Source organism: Camarhynchus parvulus, chromosome 7 (genome assembly GCF_901933205.1).
Source record: "Camarhynchus parvulus chromosome 7, STF_HiC, whole genome shotgun sequence".
Lineage (NCBI taxonomy): Eukaryota > Metazoa > Chordata > Aves > Passeriformes > Thraupidae > Camarhynchus > Camarhynchus parvulus.
The window spans coordinates 8,091,065-8,114,429 of NC_044577.1; the positions used below are offsets into that span (position 1 = coordinate 8,091,065).

The window sequence follows — 23,365 nt, forward strand, 5'->3', positions numbered from 1 at the left end:
GATTTTAATTTAAAGATGTTGGCTGCCAGAAACAGAATTAATTTTTTTTTTTAATCCTGGAGATAGGATATATGATCCTCAAAGCTTGCAGTTCTCTCCCATTGTCTAATAATTGCCTTCAGAAGTTCCTTGGTTGGCACTGACTTATTTAGACCTATTGTGTTGATTCCTGGCTCAGTCTTACCCAGAATTTTCAAAGCCGTTGTGGTGCTGAGACAAAGTCAGTTGTCAAAAGACAATTTTGCATTTTGGCCAGATCATATGTGGTGTTTGTGAAGACTTTTGAGTGTCAACATTATGTTTATTGCCTTGCTTATAGGTGATGAATTGGAACCTATAGGGGGCAAGGACTCTGCAAGTGAAAACAGAGGGAAAAGTAGAAAAAAATAATAAAATGAAAGGGAATGCAAGAAATTGGGCAGAGAGCAGTGGGGAAGTGGATGGTTAAAACATGATCTTTGTACACAAACCAGAAGTTGTATGCAAAGACTTGTAAAGAAGGGATGAAATGTTGACATTTAAGAATAATAGAAGTGCTGGATAAGCCTTTCTTTGATGATCAGCTGTGTTCCCCTTAAAGGTGAATGGGGGGATTGCAACCCTCCATTGTTTAGGGTTCACAGAGAAGAGCTGTGTTGTTTTATCACTGTTCTGGAAGCAGATTTCAGATCCAGACAGAAATGGCATGGTGGGTACTGAGGCTTTTCTTGCCCAAGCTGGATTGTTCCCCGGGGACTGCCAAATGAGTTTGATTTCTTGTTGGTTTGTGAAGCTTTGTTTTAATGCGAGAGGAATCAGCTGAGCTTACTGAAGATTGCCTTATCATTTTATGATGATAAATGATGATTGCCTTATCATTTCAAGGTACTATTTGTTCTACTTGATGGGCTGGTAATGCCTGTTGAGCTTTTTTGGAAGGTTGGACACGGGGTTATTCTGTAAGGAATAAAAACTGAGCAAGCCTGGCTGCTTGGTTTTAGAAAGAAATTAAGCATTTGTGGTTAGATTTATTTTTCTTTGGTTATGTAGTTCTGTTTCAGTCAAACTGCAGTGCAAGAAAATTACATAAATGTTACATATGCATAATTTATCTTATGGGATTATTTTTATTAAACTACAGTTGCTACTGTAAATTAACTTTTAGAAACAATGAACTTTAGGGAAAACCAAGGAATGTGCCTCATGCTTTATAATGGAACATTTGTGCTTGGCTCCATGCAGTTATAAATGACTTTACTGTTCAGCACAGTGTTTAAGAAAATGCAGCTCAGAGATTTGGTTGTTGAAAAGATGATTTATTGCAGGGCATAAAGATTTAAAAACAATTCTTTCACTTATCCTGGCCTTTAGGATCAACAAACTTTTCATTTTGGCTCTAGTTCTTTGGTCAAGAATAAGTCTACTCATGCAAGTGTGTGGAAGCCTTAAGGCATGTATTTATTGCTGTCCAAAAAACGTTGACTTGACTTGATCTTCGAGTATATATATGCTATGTAAATAAATACTGGGATAAATAAAGTCTCTTGTTGGAAGTAGGAGTGCTGTACCTAATGATGGAGGGGACGCTCCTGTTTGACTCCATGTGCTTGGACAATGTGGGAGTTTGAGAGCTTGAATTGTCCTCCTGCCTGAGTTCTTGCCCTGCCCATGCTCTAAGATGATGGCTCTCCATCTGAATGTCACCCTGGGCAGTCCTTTCTCAGAGAATTTTCATTGTCATTAAACTTGAGCTAAAGAAATTTTAAACCAAACTATTCAGAAAGCTAGTTTAGGTCAGGCTGAAGACAAACTTTCATTGTGAACTGATTTCAGCTGAATAATATTCCGCTTGAGGTAGGATTAATGAGTTGAAATGGTGTAAATAAATCAATTTCAAAGCATTGATTAAACGGTCCTATCCAAACAATTTTTAAGTGTCATTCTGTAATTTCTTCACTTCTGGCCTCCAGCTTTTAATGTATTTGGGGAACTAGGATTCATTTCTTTCTCTGAAATGAAGAAGAAGTAGTATTTCATCTATTTAAAGTTATTTGGGTAATAAAATTATGAATTTGTTGATTCAAACCCCAAAGATATATGCTTAATATGGGTACAGTTTTGTTTTGGAACCATTTCCTCTTGTATATTTTTCTTTAGCTTTTTTAAACAAGGAAAGTGTTGAGACAAAACCTCTTTGGACTTCTGTAGATTTTTGGTATTTGTGATCATGTCTGTCGCACTCTGTCCCCAGGGGCTGATGCCCATACAATGAACAGGGCATTGTTTCTTGGAAGTCTGTAATTCCTTTAAATATACAAGCAGACCTAGATATTTCAGCATTTAAATATTTTTTTTACTGATAGATTTGCTTGTTGTATTTGTTTTTTCTCTTTCTCCAGCTTTTGGAAATGCCAAAACTGTGCGGAATGACAACTCCTCTAGATTTGTAAGTATTTCCTTCAGTCCTTTTCAAGGAGTGTGCTTTGCTGTTGGCTATTTCTGTTTTACCATGTATCAACCATCAAGGCAGCCATAAAGAGGGAAGAAATAATTTGAGGAGCTTTCTTGTAGCTGTCTGAGGACTTCTTGAAGAAGGTGAACACCTACAGCAACAGTCAGTATTTAATTTGGACACAGGAGCATGTTCTCCTTCCCCATTGTGATAGTAGGGCACGATTAGTGATGCCTCTTCAAAGATGTTTCACCTCCTGGCCAGAAATCTTGTTCGTTTATGATATGGGCATAGAGTTCAATTGAATATTAAAGCAGAGGCTAAAAAAGAAAAACAAAATTAGGATGTGGCAGCCTGTGACCGGATGAAAACATAATTACAGAGCAGCTGGATTCTTTAATTTTCTGGCACTGGTGGCTTTAGTGTCAGAGACCATGTGCCCAGCAACTGGTCTGCTTAGCAAGTAGGTATTTCCATGTGATCTTGTTTCCCATTCATATGTATATTTTTTTGGGTTAAAATGACTAGTTTAGGTTCCCATTTGCTTTCTATAACATTTCAAAATGTGTTTGCACCTTTAGTTTTTAATATGAACATTTGTAATGTTATTTTTTTCCTTAAATTATTTATAATCAACTGGTTGAATTCAACCTTTTTTGTGCATGGAATGGAATGAGAAATTACCAAAACTGACAGTTGAAAAACCGGAAAAGTTGATGCTGGAGTTGAGAGGTTCAGAAGTGTGGGTACTTGTCATAGTTTCTCCTGCTAAAATCAGAAAGCTGAATGCAACTCTGTCACTTGCTCACTTGTGTCCAGAAAAGCAATATTGTGAGATGTGTGAAGTTGACAAGAGTAGGAAAATCGATTCACTGGGAGAATGGTGTGTTGTGAGTTAAAGCAAATGGATAGAAGTTCTGGACATTGAGAGATTGGAGAGTGGCTTTTTTTTTTCCACTTGGGAGATTTCATCCCCTTACCTTCTAATTCTCAAGAGCTGATGATGTTCCACAAGTCTGTGAAGGCTCTTTCTGCAGCTCATTGCCTCTGATTGTGAACAGAGCAAGGGGTCTTCATCACAAGGGCAGTGCCAAAATTTGGGGCACCTGTAGAGGTTTTTAATGATTTTTTTTTTTAAATAGAAAGGCTGGGAGGACTGCAATTATCAGACATGACACTGCAGAAATGATGAGCTGACAGCCCAGAAGTCTTTCCAGGACAAAGTGGAACTAACAACTATTTTGTCTTTCAAGTCCCCACTTATAAACAGTGAGCTAAAAATACTTTTGGAAACACCCAGCTGTCCTAGTCCTTGGGAAATGAGAATTTAATTATCTGATTTACTTTTTTTCTCTCTGAAATTTGAATCAGCTCAGAATTAACCTTGAACAATACAGTATAGGAAAGAAAATAGAGTTTAAGTAGAGTCAAGTCAATCTTGATGAAATATCCAGTAAATTAGTAAGTTTTTTGGAGTGAATCAGTGTAAAGTACTTGGTTTTTTATGTTCTGTAGTAAAAAGTAAAATAGAAAAATAAACAAAACCCAATGAATGAAGTGAATAAGGAAATACAAACACGAGGCTTTTCAATGTATTGTTTTTGTCCTAGAATCTTAGGTTTGGGTTGGAAGGGCCCTTAAAGACCATCTCATTCCACCCCCCTGCCATGGCAGGGACACCTTCCACTGGACCAGGCTGCTCAGAGCCCTGTCCAATCTGGCCAGCTTCTCTGGGCAGCCCATTTCAGTGCCTCACCCTCCTCACCGTGTCCTCTGCTGAGTGTGTGCCAGAGGGTGGAATTTGGCTGAATTACTACCAGCAGCTTTTATCTTTATAAACTCCCTTGCCAAGGCGAGCAGCACTGCTGTTGCCATTTCTGCACAGTCTGTCCGTTTTGTCACTGTTAAATGTAGCTGTTACTACATTAAGCACTTGTCAAATAAATTAAAACGATCCAAAGACTGGAGCAATCTTCTGTGATGTGGAAAAGTCAGGCAGGAGTCAAGGAAACGCGGCGGGATTGAAACGGCTTGTGCGGTGACAGCCCGTTAATTGTTGCCTCTGGTCTCCTGAGTTCCGAGGGAAAGAGTTCAGTGGGAAGAATCCATCACTTTTACAAGGCAGGCACACGCTCGGGGACAGATGTCCCACTCTTGGGGACAGACGCCCCGCAATCGCTGCCAGCCGCTGCCTGGGGCCAGGCTCAGCGGCTCTCCTTCAGCTGCCGTGCTTCACGCTCCCACAGCTCCCAGGGAGAAAAGAAGATCGTTTCTTCCTGCAAGATAATTTCTTCCTGCATCCCTCGGTAAATAAGTGTGGCCCTACCTAAATGGCTGCAGGGGTTGTTTGGTGTTCTTGGCACTCCGGTGGAAGTTCGTACAATGTGCGTTTTCTTCATAGAACCTTAGCAACCGAGCAAGTTACTGGGTTGCTTTACAGACCCTACTAAAGCTGTTTCCATAAAAATCCCTGCCTGTGATAACAACTTAGAAGATTTTGATAATTTTCTCTTCTGCAAAAATCAGACAGGAGATTGTCAGATTGCTCTTTCAACCAACTGACTTAATGTCTTGAACTTCTGTTTTTCTTAAACAGAAATTATAATCTTAAAATCTGTTGCTTTCACAGGGAAAATACATGGATATTGAGTTTGATTTCAAGGGTGACCCACTTGGGGGAGTTATAAGCAACTGTGAGTATTACTTTTGATACCAGCATATTCACAGATTAAAATGTTTTCTGTAGAAAGGAAGATGGTTAAATTATTGAAAAGATCACCTGTGTTAGTCTAATAGAATAGCTCTCCATCATGTGATAAATTCTGCTTTTTAATTTTATTGCTGTTGTGGTGCTGAATAATGTACCTTAGAGGAAGTGAAAACAGACTTGAAGAGGTAAGCATGAATATTGAATTTACTGTGTTGTTTCAAAGGTACTGAGTGATGTGTGTGAGTCTGTATTGTCTCTGAAGCTGGTGAGGGATGCACATGGATATCTCAGGGTCTTTTTTTATTCTTGAATCCCTGGAATCAGATGTGTTAGTAGGTTTGATGGGTCATGTATTTATGGCAGATGCTGTCCTGTAATTTTCAAGGGTGATCGAGAGTGTGCTGGAGATCACCATGAGATGAGTGCATTTACTTGGAACCAAAGCTGTCTGTACAAATTTATACACCTCAAAGTGTAGGAAAAGGTTTGTAATGAGAGAGGATGTTGAATTTGGGGAGGCAAAGGTGGCCTTGGAGCTTGTTTTATGACACCTGTAGCAATTCAGAAATTCTGACCAGCTCTCTGTTGGGGAAAAAAAGGGCTGGGAACTGAATGGCAGCCCAGAATGCTTTGACTTGCTTTTCTTTTGAGGTTTTAAGTGCAGCTTTTAAAATAAATTCCTCCTGAGTGCTATATAAAGCCATATTTGTTTGGTTTTCTTATTTTTAAAAGGGGAGGAAGAGGGCAGTGAGTGACTATACTAGGTGTCACTGACCTAGCCCTGACCTCTCATTCCACTCAGCCAAATTCATTGCTCCTTCTAAAGATGTGACTTCTGACACCACTGGCATTTTGCTGGTTGTGAAATAATGAGACTCACCCAAGGTGAACTGTACTCTCCATATATAACATAAACATTTTAAAAACACTATGAGGAATTTTGCACATAAATGTAGGGTTTGGCTTTTTTCAGAGGGCAGACATTTTTTCTCAACCACATCACCTTTTGGAACTGTGCCTGAAGAGCCTAATTTTTTGTTACAGACTAGATCTTGAAACTCAAATTAGTCACTATATAAGTGTTTATGGCTATCTATTAGCTTTGACATTTGGTAGTTAACAAAATTGGAGGCCAAACATAATATATTCATAATAATTAAATGTGAACAAGAAGGTTCTAAAAGGCTGTTATTTGTTTCTTTTTACTTCACATTCAAAATATATGCATAAAAATGAGCCGTTCTTTGTAAGGGTGGACATTTAACAGTCTGTCTTTGAAAGTACTGCACTGAGTCATGTAATTAAAATATTGTGTCATATCAAAAGGCAGTCCAAATAGTTGCTCTGTAGTTTATCTGCCCCATAAATCTCTGCATGGTGTAATTATAATATTACATGTAATTGTAATGATGTGATGACATATGTATCAAAGGGCAGACATATTTTTGGATCCATCTAAAATATGCCTGTTTTAGGCATTCTTTCTGTCTTGTCGCATGTAATAAATATCTAATAGCAAGGAGATTAATTTCAATTTAAGAAAAAAGACCTGATGTGTAAGCAAGCCCTGCTGAGGAAAAGATGTTACTTGTTGAACTATGAAATGCCTCATCCTTGGCAGGGTATGTCACAGGCAAATACTGAACTCCTGCAGCAGCATGTTAATACGTCTCATATTTGACTAAGTGTTTGCAAAATTTGCTAGTCCATCCATCTCTCTTTAAAAGAGATGTTAAATTCTCTGCATTTTCAAAGCAAGTTGGTTGTGCTGCCTTAGGTCTTTTCCACACAACTGCAGCATTGCATTGCAACACAAACATTTCTTTTTCTGTGAGGTATCATCATTCTGAAGATATTGGGGGCCTAAATTCTTTTACACCCCTCAGAATTTACTCTGGTTTAAGTCAAAATCAGGATTTGTCTTCATAATTCATCAAGCATGAAGTCAAGTAGTGCTGAAGTTTCCTATCCTTAAAAGGGAAAGTATGATTATGAAAATATTCATAAATATTCTTTGATTTCTGACCGTCTGTTGGTTTGGTATCAATATGATGTGAAGACGACATCATAATGCTTTAGTTAAACTTTAACAGTTGTTTCTGGCCAGCCTAATTTCCAAATATCAGTTAAGGTAGTGGGCTTTTTGTGGCGCAGCCTGAAGATGTATTTCATGGTATGAGCGGCTCGGAGCAGACACAGCGAACATCTCAGTTGTTTTGGTGGCAAGGATGTTAACCGAGATAAGCTACTAATTTTGTCAGAGTGGTGTGGATAAGCAGAGACCCATTGGGCTGAAAGGTCTCTCCTGGAATGGCCTGTTCTGCCCTGCTCTGGAATGCTGTGAAGCTCTGTGGAAGGCTGGTCACTCTGCCTGGGCGACCCTTCAAGGAGTGGCTGAAGCTGCTGTGACCTGGGGCCCTTCTCCTGCTGCCCTTCAATGAGCTCCTGCTCCTTAACGAGAGGGGTTAACCTGGGAGCGAACCCTTCTCAGGATGGAGTTAGAGGGTGGAATTATCATGCCAGAGCACACTGCTGGTTTGCCCTGTCCAGTTTCCAGCCAGTGGGAATGTCCAGCTGACAGATCCAAAACATTCAATGTGCCATGAACAGAAGGGTGAATCTTCTGAGTAAAATCGGCATGGAAATAATGAAATGGAAGGGATTTGTGGCATCTCTAAATTCAGGACTGGTATGTACCCAAAGTGAAGATAATGTTGTGTTTGAACAGTGTCAGATCTGTGCAGTCTCATTTCATGTATGGCAGCTCAGATCTTCCAACCGTGCTGGTTTCCAAGGAAATTGATATACTGTTATGTCATCATGAACAGTCATGAAAAGAAATTGGGAATGGAAAATTTGAAATTAATGTGATTTATGCAAACTTTAAGTATTTTACTTCAGTCAGGAATAGTTTCCCCCTTGGACTACAAGGCAGCAAGTGTTGCATTTGTTTGATCCACCACCAGTGGGTGAGTGGGAGGGTGAAGAAGGTTGAGTGAGGTGCTGTAAGCCTGAATTGTAGTCCTGCCTTTTTGTTAGCTTTCTGTGAAGATCCCAGCTCATTTTCCTAATGGGCGGGAGATGGTGGAGCCCATGGAAGGTGCTCAGTCCTGGTGCCAGCTGCCAGCCAGCCCATCCATCCACAGGTGACCTGTTTCATGTGCATGGGGTTAGGAAATCCAGACTGCTCCTGTGGGCGTTGCTAAACGCTAAACCCTTGCTGTGGTGCCACCTGGGACTGTAGGCATCTCATCGCTGCTCAGCAGCAAACAGCAGTCCCTGCTGAAAGGTGTGTTGCTGCTTTAAATGGCACCTGCAAACAGGTAAATGGCATTTACATTTTCTCTCTCTGAGGTGTATCTGCTCTTTCTGCCTTCCTGCTTATTCCTGTTTATAATCACTGCTGTAGCAGTGGACAGTCTTGTCAGCACTTATGCACTCAGAGGGCTTTTTTTCCAGAGCACTTAGGAGTAAAGGCAGTGTTGGAGTGTTGCTTTCAGCTGGGTGTAGTATTGTGGAATTAAATTACAGAAAATATCAATATTATTCTTAGTTTTTCATTTATTATAACTACTTTGTTAGTGAGGATGAGAGAGAGGAGAATGGTATTTCTTTTCCGCTTGTAATTACACAATAAGACACATCTTATATAAAATAAGGTATGTTTGGTTTTGAAGGAATAGGTGCTAATTGCAATAGCTTTTTTCAGCTCTAAAGTATGACTCTGTCCACAGATGCTGCATCTGTTTTGTACTTAAGGCAGTGTTTGTGTGCACACTTCGTTCATGAGTTTTGTGACTGGTTTTGTGTACACTAAATTTGATGGCTGAAGGGGTTTTACATGGTACAGCTCAAAATGTTTCACTTTCATAATAGTTTAGACCTTTTGAAAAGCATGGATCTTACAATATCTTTTGCAGAGTTTTTGTAAGTCTTAAATTTTCATGTTTCACCTGGAATTTCCTGCCAAAAAATACCTGGCTTTTAGCATTCAGTGATCTTTCCTAGTCTGCCTAAGCCCTTCAGTGATATAATGATTAACTAGGAGACAACATTGGTGCAGGTTGTGAAGTAAAGGATATGCAATGTCTGATCTGGAAATGCCATTTTTAACTAGCAAAATGTCTTTAGAGTCCGCCTAACAAGAGATTAAGAAAAGGCCCTGTTTTACCATCTTTTCCAACAACAGCATGAAAGAAATCTATGATGTTTATTTAAGGCAACATTTTTTTTTTAAGTTAGCAAAGTGATAACTTTGCAATTTATTATTTTTTACTTGTTTGTTCGTTTTAAAAGTCAGAAATAATTACCCACTTACTGAGCAATCTAGAACCTGAGCTGTTATGTGATTCCTGTTGGAAAGCTCCTTTACTTAGGGAAATACTGCAGAAACTGGACAATTAGACATTATGGGAAGAGATATCCATTCTTGTTGGTTTTTTTTTTGTTTTAAATCTTCACTTGTTGCAACATCTCCCTTGGTGTTCCTCTCAGCACGTTTGCCACGATTTAGGCAATGGTTTTGACTAATCTAGGAAGAGTTTGAGAAAACAAGCTACAAACTATATTAAACATTTTGATTAGTTCGTTTTTGAACAGCATTCATACTTGAGCAAGGAGGATTTAACAGTTAAAATGACACAGTCATTGTCAATGCACATGCTGCCCATTTAGTAGCTTTTGACTGACACAATTATGGATCAGTTTATCCAAGAGAACATTACTATGAACTTGGTGGGAATAATAGGGAAAAGTTCATGAGGAACTTTTTAATCAGTGACTTTTTTTGGTGACAGCTAGATAATCAGGCTAGGAAAAGAGAAAATGTAATGTGGCTGTAGAAATAAGCTGCTGTGACTTGAACATGTCCTGTAACTTCAGTTGAGCAGCTCAAAGGCTCCTTGTCATGGCCAGCTGAAGAGACCATGACTAAAATAAACTTCTACTGGTTGATTTAGAATGTACCAAGGTAGTGTCATTTTTTGGGTTTACTGTTTACTTGCTCCTTTTTTGAATGCTGATTTGATTTCTAGTATGTTTAGAGAAATACAAATACCCTAAATTTTTCTGCATCACTTGAGTTCATGGGTCAAGTAACCAAAAAAATGAAGTTGTGCATTAGAGTTTGCAGAAGTATTCAGAATCTTTTTTCTTTCTTTTCTTTCATGTTAAATCAAATTGTTTAGCAGGGTGCTTACACAAATCTCTTGCATTTAAACAGTGATGTCAAGGAATAACAAAAAAATCTTTAGAATCTGAGGCCTGTGGCTGGATTTTGAATCATCTGAATTGATGGGTATTCAGGCAGAAATGTTTCCAAGGTTGAATTTTTCCAAGGCAAATTAATTTTAAAATTTTAATTTAATTTTTTTTTTTTGCTTTGGTGCATGCAACAAGTTAAACATACCTGTTGAAGCACAAGCACTGTAAGATAATGCAGAAATAACCCATAACCGCACCATATGTAGTTCTGCATGTGCTCTCCTGATAATTCTGTCCCTACACATAATTCACATAGACCATGTAACAAAATGTAATGGAGAGAGAGTTTGGGGGTTTTTGCTTCTGTGGATTTTCACATAGATGAGCACCATCTGTCCACACATTCCACTGTCAACACAATCACTGAGGGGCCACGTGCAGCAGTCTGAGGTGCAGCTTTGTCTCTTCTCTTTGGAGTGTTTGATCCACAGAGCTGGCAATTGGGTGGGAGTTAACGCTAAGGTTACTGGCAGTGCAGTGGTTGGATGAAGAAAAATATATGTGGTCGATTTATTAAAATGCTAATTAGGGCAAACAGAGGGAAGAAGTTTTCTGAAGAAGCGGGCAGATGGTCTGGATCTGTCCTACAAGTCTGATTTCAGTCTGCATGTGAACAGAAAGAAAAGGAAAAAACCCCAATGAACACAGATTTGCGAGAGAATTGGTAGCAGCTGCTTTGTTAAGGAAAATACCTGATTTTCTGACAGTGACTGCTTTTTTCCTCAGTTATGAAGGCTGACAGAATATGGGATGTTAGGCCTTTTGAAAGCTGATTGTGAGGTGGTTAATTTTGTTGTTTCTAAAAATACATGAATAAGATAAACTGGTGAAAAAGCAGTTGTCCTCCTAAACATAACTAATTTTACATGCATTCAGGAACCTGTTTTTTAAATCTGCTGAAGACATGCATGTAATTAGAAGGCTTACATACAGTATTTTGCCAGGATGTGTAGCTGGGCTTTTATGACAGCATTTGAGAAAATTTATGGGTAGAATATTTTTAAACCCAAATAAGCCAAACCACATTGCTTCAATATCCTTTGAGAATACAGCCATTTCCTGAAGTGTGTGCAGCCACTGTGGGAGCTGAAGTTGTTTATTTTTTTGAGATTAAATTTGGCTGCGATCTGTTCCAACACTTGTCTGGAGAACCTTCACAGCCAGCACAGCTCTGAACTGCCTGCTGCTCACCTTGCCTTTCCCAGCCCAGTATTAACACTTGGATGGGGGACCAGCCTCTCTCAGCCTGTAAATACTTGAAATTTGTCCTACTGTTAGCCAATCAGAAGATTAATAATACTGTCTGAATTTTGTCATTGTTGTCACTGGATAATTATGGGGCGCAGAACAGTGACAGCTCCCTTTGAGGGTTTTCTTCTTGCACAGGCTTAGAGAGAATTTAACCCCCAGTGCCAGGAGGTGTGGGGTGTGTCGTGGTAGGTGCAGGGGGAACTCCTTTGCTGTGTGCTTGGAATGAGGCATTGAATGTCTCTGTCTCCATGTCACTGAATGTATGTGGCTTCAGATATACACATGGGAGTTGTGTGTTTGCTATCTGGAAAAATGTAGTTGTGCTAGTGAGAAAAGGAAAAACCATATGTTTTGTACAAAACCAGCAGGTCACACTGGTACCTGTCCAAGATGTTCTCTTACTGCATTCTTCTTCCTTCTCCTGTGCTGTGAACCACAGCCTTCCAGTGCAGTGCAGGCTGAACAACCTTTGAGTTGTCACCTCTGTGGCAAGTAGGATGTTGAGTCTGAAGTGGTTGCAAGGTGTTACAAGTCAGTCTGCTTATGCTGCCTGCCTGGATTCCTGCCCTCGTGGGCAAGGCTTAGAAATGTGTCTGTCACTGAGAGCAGCCTTCCTGTCAAGCTACTCCATCAGTGCAGTGATGCTTCCCAAAATGCTGCTTTTCCATTTCACTTTGAGTATATCAGGATGGAGCTTCTGTCAGCCCCACTGGGAATTATTTCATAGTCTGACACACCTGAGGATCACAAAGTGCTGCATGATTATTTGGTTTAAATGCTTTCTTTATTTGGTCTCTCCTTTTCATTTACCCATCTTTCATGCACTGGTAACATTTTGCCTTTCAAACTTTCACCCATAGAGTCATCCTCACCAAATCCTAATTTTGTGGTTGTACTGTAAATCAGTTAACATCTTTTGAGCACATTGCCTCTCTGACCTGACTTCTCTTTGCAGCTTACAGACTGCAGCCTTTAGCAGATCACTGGGCTTGCCCCTAATTCAAAGAAATATGTGAAATACATGATATACTATGATAAGGTTCATACTGACGCTCTTCTGGTTTGCTGATGGTGATATAAAGCAATGAAGTAGAAAATGATGGAGGGTTATACTCATTTTAAAGGATTTTGCTCCAGCAGTCTGTCCCTGACCTGTGAGATTTTTGTTGGTTTGTTTGTTTAGATCTGCTAGAGAAGTCTCGTGTCGTTAAGCAGCCAAGGGGTGAAAGAAACTTCCACATTTTCTATCAGATCCTGTCTGGTGCATCAGAAGAGTTTCTCTGTAAGTGTTGCCCTTGTGCCTTGTTCACATATGAGTTTTCTTTATATTTAATGTGCTATTCCATACACATCATCTTTTGTGGGAAATGTGATATTGATTCATTTTTCAAATAATTGGTGGTAGTATCATTGGTAATATGTGAAGTCCATATATGCTTTGATATTATCCAGATACCTGAGTCAGAATTACTGAATTAGTCAGAATTGCTGGCTTAGCAATGTATTATAAACAAATTTGAAAACATGTTCTTACTCAGAAGGCTAATAATTAAAAGATCCTTGAAGAAAATCCAATAATAACAACCTGTTCCTGACAGTGCTGATTCTGGGATAAAACTGCTACGAACAAGAATGCTATTACTAATGATGCTTTTGTTTGATTTATTAGGCAAACTCAAGCTGGAGAGGGACTTCAGCAGGTACAACTACCTGGGCCTTGATTCTGCCAGAGTGAATGGAGTGGATGATGCTGCAAACTTCAGAACAGTCAGGGTGAGAAGGAGCAGGGGCTGGCTGTGCAGGGTTCTTTCTTAAGGCCCTTGGTCTGTCTGTCCATGCAGGGCTGGGCTGGGAGGGACAGCTTTTCTGAGTGCTGGCACTCTTCATGCTGGGATGGAGCGTGTTTGCACAGGGAAACATAGATGCAGCTAGGAAATGGGATCAGGCTTCTGGAGTATTCCTAGGGGAATACAAGAAAAAACAAAAAAAACCCCAAAAATAATTAAAAAAAAAAGGAACCAAATCAAACAAAACTCCCCCCAAACCAAAAAGAAACAAACAAACAAAAAGAAAACAAAAAAAAAGCCCAGATGTCTTGGTCAGATTGTGGGAAAGGTTGTTTTGTAGTGGCTTAGGACAGCAGTGCCTGAGCCTCAGGGACCAGGTGATGCTGAACAAGTCGAAAGAAAAGGAGCACTGGCATGATTCTCAAGATGATTTGCTGTCCTGTTTTTGCTTGGTTGTACTCAGGGACAAGATGAATACAGGACCTTGTTTCCCAGTGTGTGCAAGTATGGATTCTAAAAGTGACTGGTCTGAGAAGACAGGAGGACCTGTTCATCTGACTGGGAAAAATTGGGTTGGGTTACAAACTAAATTAAGTGGCTAAAAAAAGTACAGTGTTTCAGAAACCCAAATTTTGAATGAGGCCTAGAAGTGGACTGGACTGAATGCCAGCTCCATTTTCACACCTCTTGTGTATTAAAAAACTTACTTAGCATAGGAATTATACCAGCTACTTTTAGTAGCAGAACTGTTCATAAACCATTTTTAATTTTGCAGATAAATGGTGAATTTTTCAAGTATGATCTGTTTAAATGTAAATGCTTTTATCTCATAATTTTATTTGTCCCCTTTCCAGAATGCAATGCAGATTGTTGGGTTTATGGATCATGAAACACAGTCGGTTTTTGAAGTGGTGGCAGCCGTTCTGAAATTGGGAAATATCGAATTTAAGCCTGAATCTCGTGCAAATGGCCTAGATGAAAGTAAAATCAAAGATAAAAATGGTAAGATGAGATTAGTGATGGGAAGAAAGCCACTAATTTGTCTGAAGTCATTATTAATTTTGTCGTTTCTGCAGACATACAATATCCTTACATGTGAATTAGATTGTTTCCAGAGCTCACCCTCAGGCAACTATGGGCTGCATTCTGTGCAATTTCAATCGTTCTGTTTGAAATGCCAAAAATTATTTTCTCCTTTTTTCCCACTTTATTAGCACTTTATTCTGAAATGTTAAAATGGTTCTGTGCCTTCATGTAGCTGCTTGTTTTTTCTGCAGTGGAGGATTTCTGTTCTTTTGCAGTATCTCTGCCTTTAGTGTCAGATTCATTTGGTGATATTTATGCAGCTGATGTATTTTGAAAGTTCATTTTCATCTGAAAGTTTTTCATTATGAAAAGTAGTCTGCTATAAATGGATGGAAAGTTTTTTTCTCAAAAATAAGTGGATAAGGAAGTGCTTTCAAAACCAGTTGCTCTGTTTCCTTGCACTGTGAATATTTTTAAAAACTTAGCTTTGCAGGGTGGTGGGGAAAGAGTGTGAATGGGGAGCGCTTCTGTTGAAGAACATTTTGGGAAAATACCACACTTCTTAAAAGCTGGTAGTTTTGGGGAAGAAAAAGCAATAATAAGAAGGATTGTTGGTATTTACACTTTGCTTTTTCTTGCTAGAACTCAAGGAAATCTGTGAGCTGACAGGTATAGACCAGTCTGTATTGGAGAGAGCTTTCAGCTTCCGGACGGTTGAGGCCAAACAGGAGAAAGTTTCAACAACACTAAACGTGGCTCAGGTAAAAAGAGCTCCTGATTTAAAAGGCAAGATCTTTTTAAATGGCAATTTTATTCTGCATGATTAAATCGTAGCTACCCCAATAAAAACTACAACTGAAAGGCTGCACTGAATAAATCACAAGCATAGGGTGTGTTTTTTGCTCGGTGGTTTCTAAGTGTTAAGAAATGCTTTGGTTTGGTGTGTGAAATACCCCCAAAAGATGAGGGATAGGCAAATGCTGCAGAGAATGTAAAAACAAGCAGTCCTGCACAAAGCACATGTTGCAAGTGTTGAGGCAGACTGTTTTCATTTAGGACAACTGCTGTAATTCCATGTGAGCTGTGGGCCCCGGGGCTGCTGAAAAACCTTTGCTGCCAGAGTGAATTCATCTCCCCGCAATGCTGCAGAGCCAGGGTGGCTGCTGCCACCTGTGTCTCATCAGCTCAGGCCAGCAGGAATGGGGCTTCTCCAGCTGCAGCTGCTCCAGTCCCTTGCCTGGGATTGGGATGGGGGATGTGAGTGTTTAGGGGGCAGCTGGAAGAGCAGGAAGGGAGCTGGAGTGCCCCGGTTGTGGCTGCTGCTCCAGCCAGCCCGTGGCCAGGAGGGCAGAGCCAGTGCTCCCTGTGCTGGCTTTACTCATTAATAGCACCTTTAGGACACCTCAGCAGCAGGAGGATGTTTGGTTTGGCCCAGCATTTATAACATTATTCTTCTTTCTTCTCTTTAGGCTTATTATGCCCGGGATGCTCTGGCTAAGAATTTGTACAGTCGCCTGTTCTCCTGGCTTGTTACCAGGATCAATGAGAGCATTAAGGTATTGTTGCTTTGTGCTTGTAAAAAGAAAAAAAAAATCAATAGAAATCCTTCAAATTAAAGTGGACAGTAAAACTGTATTTGCCAATTTCATTTCTCCTGGCTGTACACTGTTACACACAAATAACCTTATCACAGCTCAACAAATTGCTCTCTGCTCTGTTCTTAAGCTTGTAAAAATATTCACATTAAGTGTATTTTGGAAAACCATATGTAACATTTTAGTTTTACAGTATTTGACAGCCTGCTTATGAGATGCATTCATTTTCTTGAATCCCAAGTATGCAATGTACAGATGACTGACTCAGTGTTTGTTTTTCTTTAAGGCACAAACAAAAGTGAGAAAGAAGGTAATGGGGGTGCTGGACATTTATGGCTTTGAGATTTTTGAGGTAAGACCTTTATAATGGTAACCATTTAGTGAGAGAGCTGTTATTAAAGCTTAACAGAGTTGTTAATCAATTTGTAATCAGAATATATGTAATTTGACTCAGTTGTTTCATGCCTGACAAAAAACCACCAAAAAACCCACTAGAAATGTAAGCCAAAGAGAGATGTCTTAGCATATCTGGCAATTGAAACAAAAAATTATGAAAGTCATACTTGTGTTTTTATACCATAGATAAATAAATATTTATGATGGATAAACTAACTATATTTTGTTGTGACATACATTCTGAGCATAGGAGAAACTCTGGCACTGTCATTTCTGCCCTGAGCCATTTTGTGGATGTCTTTGAGCAAGCTGTGTATCCTGAGAGGGGGAAAAACCACAACCACCCAACAAAAACTATACTTTTTTTTTTCCTATCAAAATTAAACAAGGACTTATATTGGATTTCATCTCAATTCACTTAGGTAAATACTCTGTACCTAATCCAGGCTAAAGATCTGTGGCTCACTTTTGTTTGTTTACAATAGTATTTTTAGACTGGTGGTATTTTGAAACAAAACAATCAATGAGGAGTTTTTAATTGGGTTAGAGAGCACCAGGGACAGGGCATTTCCCATAAATCTTGTTCTGACAGTTTTTGTTAAGAGATTTATAGATCTTGCTTGGAATCTGTATGTGTTTAAACTAGAAACTCATCTGAGGAGGAAAAAAAATCAGAAAAATCCTGACCCACTTCCCTACATCCCTCTTAGAAATCTGGGGAGGGTGTTGAAGCGGTGTGGAAAATGGGAATAGTTGTTCATGTGAGGGTGGTGTGAGTTTCATTTCAGGAGCAAAACATCCAACTATGTGCAAATCAGAGCAAAGGGAAGAGGAAAGCTGAGAGCTGCCTCAAGGGCTTGCTGAGTGAGGCTGTGTTTGCATTACACACAAGAACATATTTATGAAAATGTTGTGCCCGAGGTCAGGTGGCTGAACGGGGATCCTGGTGCCAGGTCTCTTGGGAGCTGCTCCTTGGGGAGCTTTTAGGAAGCTGGCAGTGGGATGGTGCTGCTGGCATCCTCAGGCAGGGCTTGTTTTCTCTGGCTCCCCTGTGTGTGGCTAGGCTGGACAAGCACTGGGAGGTGGGAGACAGAAGGGTGCACCAGCGCATGAGCCAGCTGGAGGATTGTGTTTGTGGCATGGTGTTCCAGAGGCAAGGCTGTTTCTCACCTGTAATTTTCATCTTTTATACATTCAGCATCTTAGAAGGTCATAAGTAAGTGGCTGAGTGCAGGAGAAAAATGAAAAGACCAGGGCTCTTTGCACTTACTTGTCATGCTGAATTACAGTGTAGCTTTCTAAAAAGCTGCAAACTCAAAAGCTTTAAAGTAATGTGGGTAGTTACTGTTCATTCCTTTAAATGCCAAGTTTTAGTTTTCCTGGAAAAGCTGGGGAAGGTTTTGCCTTGTGACTTAAGGACCAAATTCATCAGTACGTTCACACAAGGTGTGACTCTCTCTCCTGGATTAAGACCTGTGGTTAGAAGAGCAACCAAGCAGCCTGGTTCAGCATCACAGAAATACCTGAATTATTGTTTAAATTTAATTATATTAAAGCAACTAATCAATAAATAAAATTTTGACACTATGCAGTCACATAAGTCAAGGAAAATTTAATGATGTCTTAAGGTTTATAGCATAACAAAGACAGTGGAATTTGGAGCATTTTGCTGGGTGGTACATTTGTAAACGCTATAGCCAAACATTCAAAGTATTAGCTGAGGTATAGTTAATGACAGTAACATATCCATCTAATTATAAATCAGTTAAAACCTATGGCTGAAATGTGCAGTTGCCTCTTGAACCTAATTCTTAAGTCATATTTTGATTTTCACATCTGTTCCTGAAAGTTAGGACTAATGTAAGCTCTACAAAGAATGTTTGTTGGTAAAAATGCACTTGAAAGGCTTCATCTGTAAATTTGTGCCTTTTAAATGTGGAAGCTGTTTGATGTGCTGAGGGTAGAAAGGCCTGCATTAATCATGTTTCTACTCAAGAATCAGGTAAGTTTATCATTAGTGCGTGGTCTTTGACCTGAAGTGGCCTTGTGCCCTGGAGACAGAATGTATCAAAACACACAGGAGGTGTAGCAGAAGTGTTTTAGATACATGCAAACTATTTACCCAGGAAGCTCAGTACCACTGCAATAAGCAGCAAGGAATGTGTTTACTGAAGGGTGATTTTTGCATTTAATTTTTTTTGAGGTTTTTGTTTTGTTTCCTAATGGGCAGGGCACAATATTTCTCGGGCCTTTTTTCTGTTCAGGATGATTCTTTGGATCAGCCTAGAGTTCCTTGTGTAACAATAGTGAATAAAGAAATCCATATTTACCGTTCTGAAAGATCCTACACTTCACCTTCTTGATAACAATAGCAGTCTTGTTCTATTATATGCAAATTGAAGCTTTTAAGCGAGTTTTTTTTCATCTATTTTTGAAACATTGATTTTTTTACTGTTCATTGTGGTTTCTGCAATTTTCTGTAATTTAAGCTGAAGTTAATTTACAAGGGTAACTTGTGTTTTCTTGGAAATTAACAGAGAAAAGACACTTGGAGTATTGATACTGCTGGCATACTCTCTTTGGGATTTGGGTTTTGCTAGTGTATTTATCAAACACAAACCCCCCTTTTCCGACAAACACAAAAGCCATCCAAGAAAGTAGATATAAGGACTTGGCTGACTAAAAATTCAGCTCAGGGAGTTTAAATCTATCAATAATCCTCAGCCTCTGTGGGTTTGGCAGATGTCAGCAGCAAGCTTGGCTAGGCAACCCACAGAATAGGTGCTCTAAAGCTGTGTTTATTTTTGAATCCTGCCCTGCCTTTTGTGGGAAGCCAAATGCTGGGACTGAATGTTTGTGGAGTGAAACGCTGAAATTTTGGGTGGCTCTGTGTGAATTGTCTGTGGGCAAGGATTTAGGGACTAGGATTAGCATGGAAATGCAGGCTGGAGGGCTGGGCAGGTTGTGTAACTGTGCTGCTGGAGCTTGGGCAGTGCCTGAAGCCTGACACTAATTGCTCCAAGGGTGTTTATCCACATTTCTGAACGGCTGCCTGCGTAGTCAGTGCGCAGTCTAGACTGAGATTTGAGATGGGCTCGGGATGGTGGCTGGTGGCACTGGGAATTCTAGAATCAGCTGATTCCAGGCCTCCTGGGGTAGGTTTGGGGCTGTTCCCATTTTATCCCATGTTTGATTGGGTGTTTTTGGGCAGAAAGTGGTTTCTGCATCTCTGCAGAAGGGGTGGGTGTGGTGGTGTTCGCAGGGGTCTGAGGATGAGGGAAGAGACAAGAATGTTGACTCCATGTTTCAGAAGGCTTAATTTATCATTTTATGATATATGTTATATTAAAACTATACTAAAAGAATAGAAGAAAGGATTTCATCAGAAGGCTAGCTAAGAATAGAAAAGGAATGAAATGATAACAAAGGCTTGTGTCTCAGACAGGGAGTCCAAGCCAGCTGACTGTGATTGGCCATTAATTAGAAACAACCACATGAGACCAATCACAGATGCACCTGTTGCATTCCACAGCAGCAGATAACCATTGTTTACATTTTGTTCCTGAGGCCGCTCAGCTTCTCAGGAGAAAAAATCCTAAGGAAAGGATTTTTCAGAAAATATCATGGCTACAGGGTAGGGTGGTGGAAGGGTGAGGTTTGTGATGAAGAAGTGAAGGCTGCAGGAGGCAGATGGTGGAGGCCTGGCAGGGCTCAGCAGAGGTGAGCAGAAGGCTCTCTCCATTTGCTTTGGGTGTTGAGTTTCCTGTTGCGCACATTTCCTGAGAACAAGGAGTAGTAAAAATGAATGTCATGGAGCGAGGATGAGTATTTCATCCTGTCCAGCCCTTCAGAGACAGAAATATCTGTCTGCTTGCCTTAAAGGCTTTATTCTGAATTTTCAGGCACCACTCTGCAGCTGGTCCATATGATGAATTAATGATTTGGAGCGCAGTTTTATAGAAGGTAGCGCTGCCAAACAAGGCTTATTGTTGAAATTTGCCAGGCCTTGAGAAGACAGTTTGAGAGTGTGAGTTCTTTCTGCTCAGTCCCTTGGTGGAGCAGTTTGTTCCATGTACTTTAGCCTGACAAGAAACTGGAACGCACTGGTGATAGAGTTGCAGAGAGGGATTGGTTCCATTTGGTTCACCAGAGGTGATGTGGCTGCCTTGTTTTTGGGGACAGCATCTTACCAAGTCCTTTTGCTCCAGGTAGGCAAGAACATGCAAAGACGTGGCAAAAAACCCACCAGTAAATAAAAGTATCACAGGTAAACCAGCCAAACAAGCCACCCAGCAGTAAAACCTGGTCCATTCCTCACAGTCTGTGATGCATTTTGATAGCACTTCCTTTTATTTAAGGCAATTAGCTTGTTTCTTGTGCATAGAAGTTCCTTGAGGTAACAGAAAGAAGCTTGTTCTTGCTGCACATACTGTATAAGCTGTCATCTGGACAATGATAAAATGACAGTATCTCTGTTGAGGGAATATGTTAGAAATGTGAAGAATGCATTTTCTTCGTTTTAACAAGTTAAGAGTTGTGTTAATTGTCTGTTTTTAGAGGGAGGTAACCAAATAAGGAGCAGTAATAATTGAAAATGTCTTTCTGAGGTGTTTAAGGCATGAAAAAATAGGGGAGCTATTTCCACCTTCACCATAAACCTGTACAACAGCTTGGTCCAGTTGCTGCCTGGTTGGCTTTGCCTTTTTTCTGTCTTGTTGGTTACATGAAGGATGTTAGAGTTTCAGAGCATCCTGAGCTCTGAAAGAATGCTCCTGGATCAGGGTCTTCCCCCCACACCCAAAGGATTATTTTACAGGAGAAGGGTCTAGTTATTTGCTAAGCAGGATGACATATTAAAAAAGAATCTAAGGAGGAAATTGACTTATCAGGATCTTATTTTATCTTCCTTTTTTTTTTAAAGAATATGGGAACCCTTTCTTCATGTCTTGACTTTGGCTTTAACTCATCAATGGATTTCTGTTTTGTTAGTTGCCCTAATCTCCAGACCATAATTTCCAGCTGCTTTTTCTAGGTTGTCTAGCTTGCCACAGATTTCCTTTATGAAACTGTTCAACCCTTTGCTGATGTGCAGAAGTTTATCACACCACTGGCAAGCAGCAGTGCCAAAACGCGTGCACCCAGCCCCTCTGCTTCTTCTGGCAAACCCCAGTGTAGTGGGAAAGAGGAGAACTGAATTTTTGATCTATAATTAATCGACTACCTCTGCTGTCAAGTGTTATGTGAGAGAGGAGCTTTACAGAGAGGGACCCTTGGTTGGACTCTGAGGTGCCAGGGAGTTTTTAAAATACTGTTAAAGCAATAATTTCCTTAAGTGATGGGATGCTGAAAGCAGAGGTGCATCCCAGAAAGTTAACCGCCATTTAGTTAATTGTATTACAATGTAAGTATTAGAGGGGCTTATTTTGCAACATGCAGTTTTATGAAGTAAATCCCATTGGCTGGCTGTTTGCAGCAGAGGAAATACTTGAATTGCTGGAGCAAAAATACAGAAATGTTCTGCTTCAGGTTGTGAGAATAATGTTTTGCCCTACAGCAGCTATTTCTGTCTGAGTAGAGGAGTGGTTCTGATAATACAGGAGGTTCTTGCCTGGTTGTAATTCCTGCTGTTCCAGGACTGCAATTACCAGGTTGAGTTTGTTGCAGTGATGGTACCTGGGTTTTCCCATGGATCACACCTGCACTGGATTCACTGCAGTTTCTCATGTTTTTAAGTCCAAATTTGGTTCAGACCTGTGTGCCTGGACAGCACAGCTGGGAGCAAGATGGATTTCAGAGTGCCTGGTTCTCTGCCTGGCACACAAAGAGGGCTGAAGTTGGTTGAGCTACACAAATATGGGAAATGGATAATCCCCCAAGCTTTGGCACAGATCTTTCCTGCTTCCATGAGGTACACTGAAACGTGGCTTGATTGCATATAGTGGAATATTTGTAATTAAAAGATGTGCCTCTCTGGTTCTTTGCATATACAGATATTTACACAGAAGCCCAGTGCAGTCTAATTTACAAGAAATAAGCTTGATTGCTCAAATGTTTGTACATGTAAACAGAAAAGGGATAAATATTGATAACATGCCTTTACTAAAATTGCAAAAAATTTCGAAAATTTGTTAGAACTGAGTCACATTATAACTGGTCATTGCTTTCTGAGATTAAAATAGTATCTTTTTTCATTTTCTTTAAATGCAATTTTCCCATTTTGCTGATTTTAACTTCCCAGCATTTATATTCCTTAGTTTCATCTCATAAACTCGTATGCTTGTGTGGTCATACGTAAAACCCCCTATCCCCAGACACCACAGTAGCATATAAATTGAATTTGCTGGTTGGTTTCACTCTTCATTCCACCATTCATCTCAGGGAAGTGAGTATGTTGGTCTTTTATCATCATTACTTTTGCCATCTGGCTTTTTCTCTGGGGGCCTGATGGAACTACTTGGGGTCACCTGCTTATGTTAGGAGGCAGTCAGAGACTTCTGATGCCTGCAGCTCTGTTGATATTTAAAACAAAAAACTTACTTTCTGGGGCTATTTGTGACAGAGCAGAAGTATCAGTCTCTGTATGTCTCACATTGATGTGTAAGTTCATTTTAATGACATCAGTCCTGTTGATTTCAAGAGTCTCATGACTTGAAATGCTAGGGTTTTCTTTTAAAACATTCTTTTCCTTTAAATACATCTCATGTATTATTTTAGCTGTATGTGCTCACATAATGTATTTGAAACAATGTTGCTGGGCACCGTTTTGTCAGTGTGGTTGCAGACTGAGCAATGTGTAGATTTTTGAGTTGCCTCTGAACAAGAATGGTGTGATTAAAGATTAAGGAGGAAGAGGAGACCTTGAGAAACACCTGCAAAGGTGTGACACTGAGCTGTGATGTACCTGAGT

General features: G+C 40.0%; 1 protein-coding gene across 3 annotated transcripts in view; it reads left to right on the forward strand.

The window, feature by feature from the left end:
• The window catches only part of MYO1B (myosin IB), a 106,941-nt gene that overhangs the window by 51,285 nt on the left and 32,291 nt on the right, over window positions 1-23,365 (forward strand). For all 3 annotated transcript variants that reach the window (XM_030952911.1, XM_030952913.1, XM_030952914.1), the window contains exons 6-13: window positions 2,379-2,425; window positions 5,061-5,124; window positions 12,838-12,936; window positions 13,324-13,427; window positions 14,296-14,443; window positions 15,110-15,228; window positions 15,937-16,023; window positions 16,349-16,414. In XM_030952911.1, the coding sequence (XP_030808771.1) occupies window positions 2,379-2,425; window positions 5,061-5,124; window positions 12,838-12,936; window positions 13,324-13,427; window positions 14,296-14,443; window positions 15,110-15,228; window positions 15,937-16,023; window positions 16,349-16,414 (734 nt within the window). The remainder of the gene's footprint in view (window positions 1-2,378; window positions 2,426-5,060; window positions 5,125-12,837; window positions 12,937-13,323; window positions 13,428-14,295; window positions 14,444-15,109; window positions 15,229-15,936; window positions 16,024-16,348; window positions 16,415-23,365) is intronic.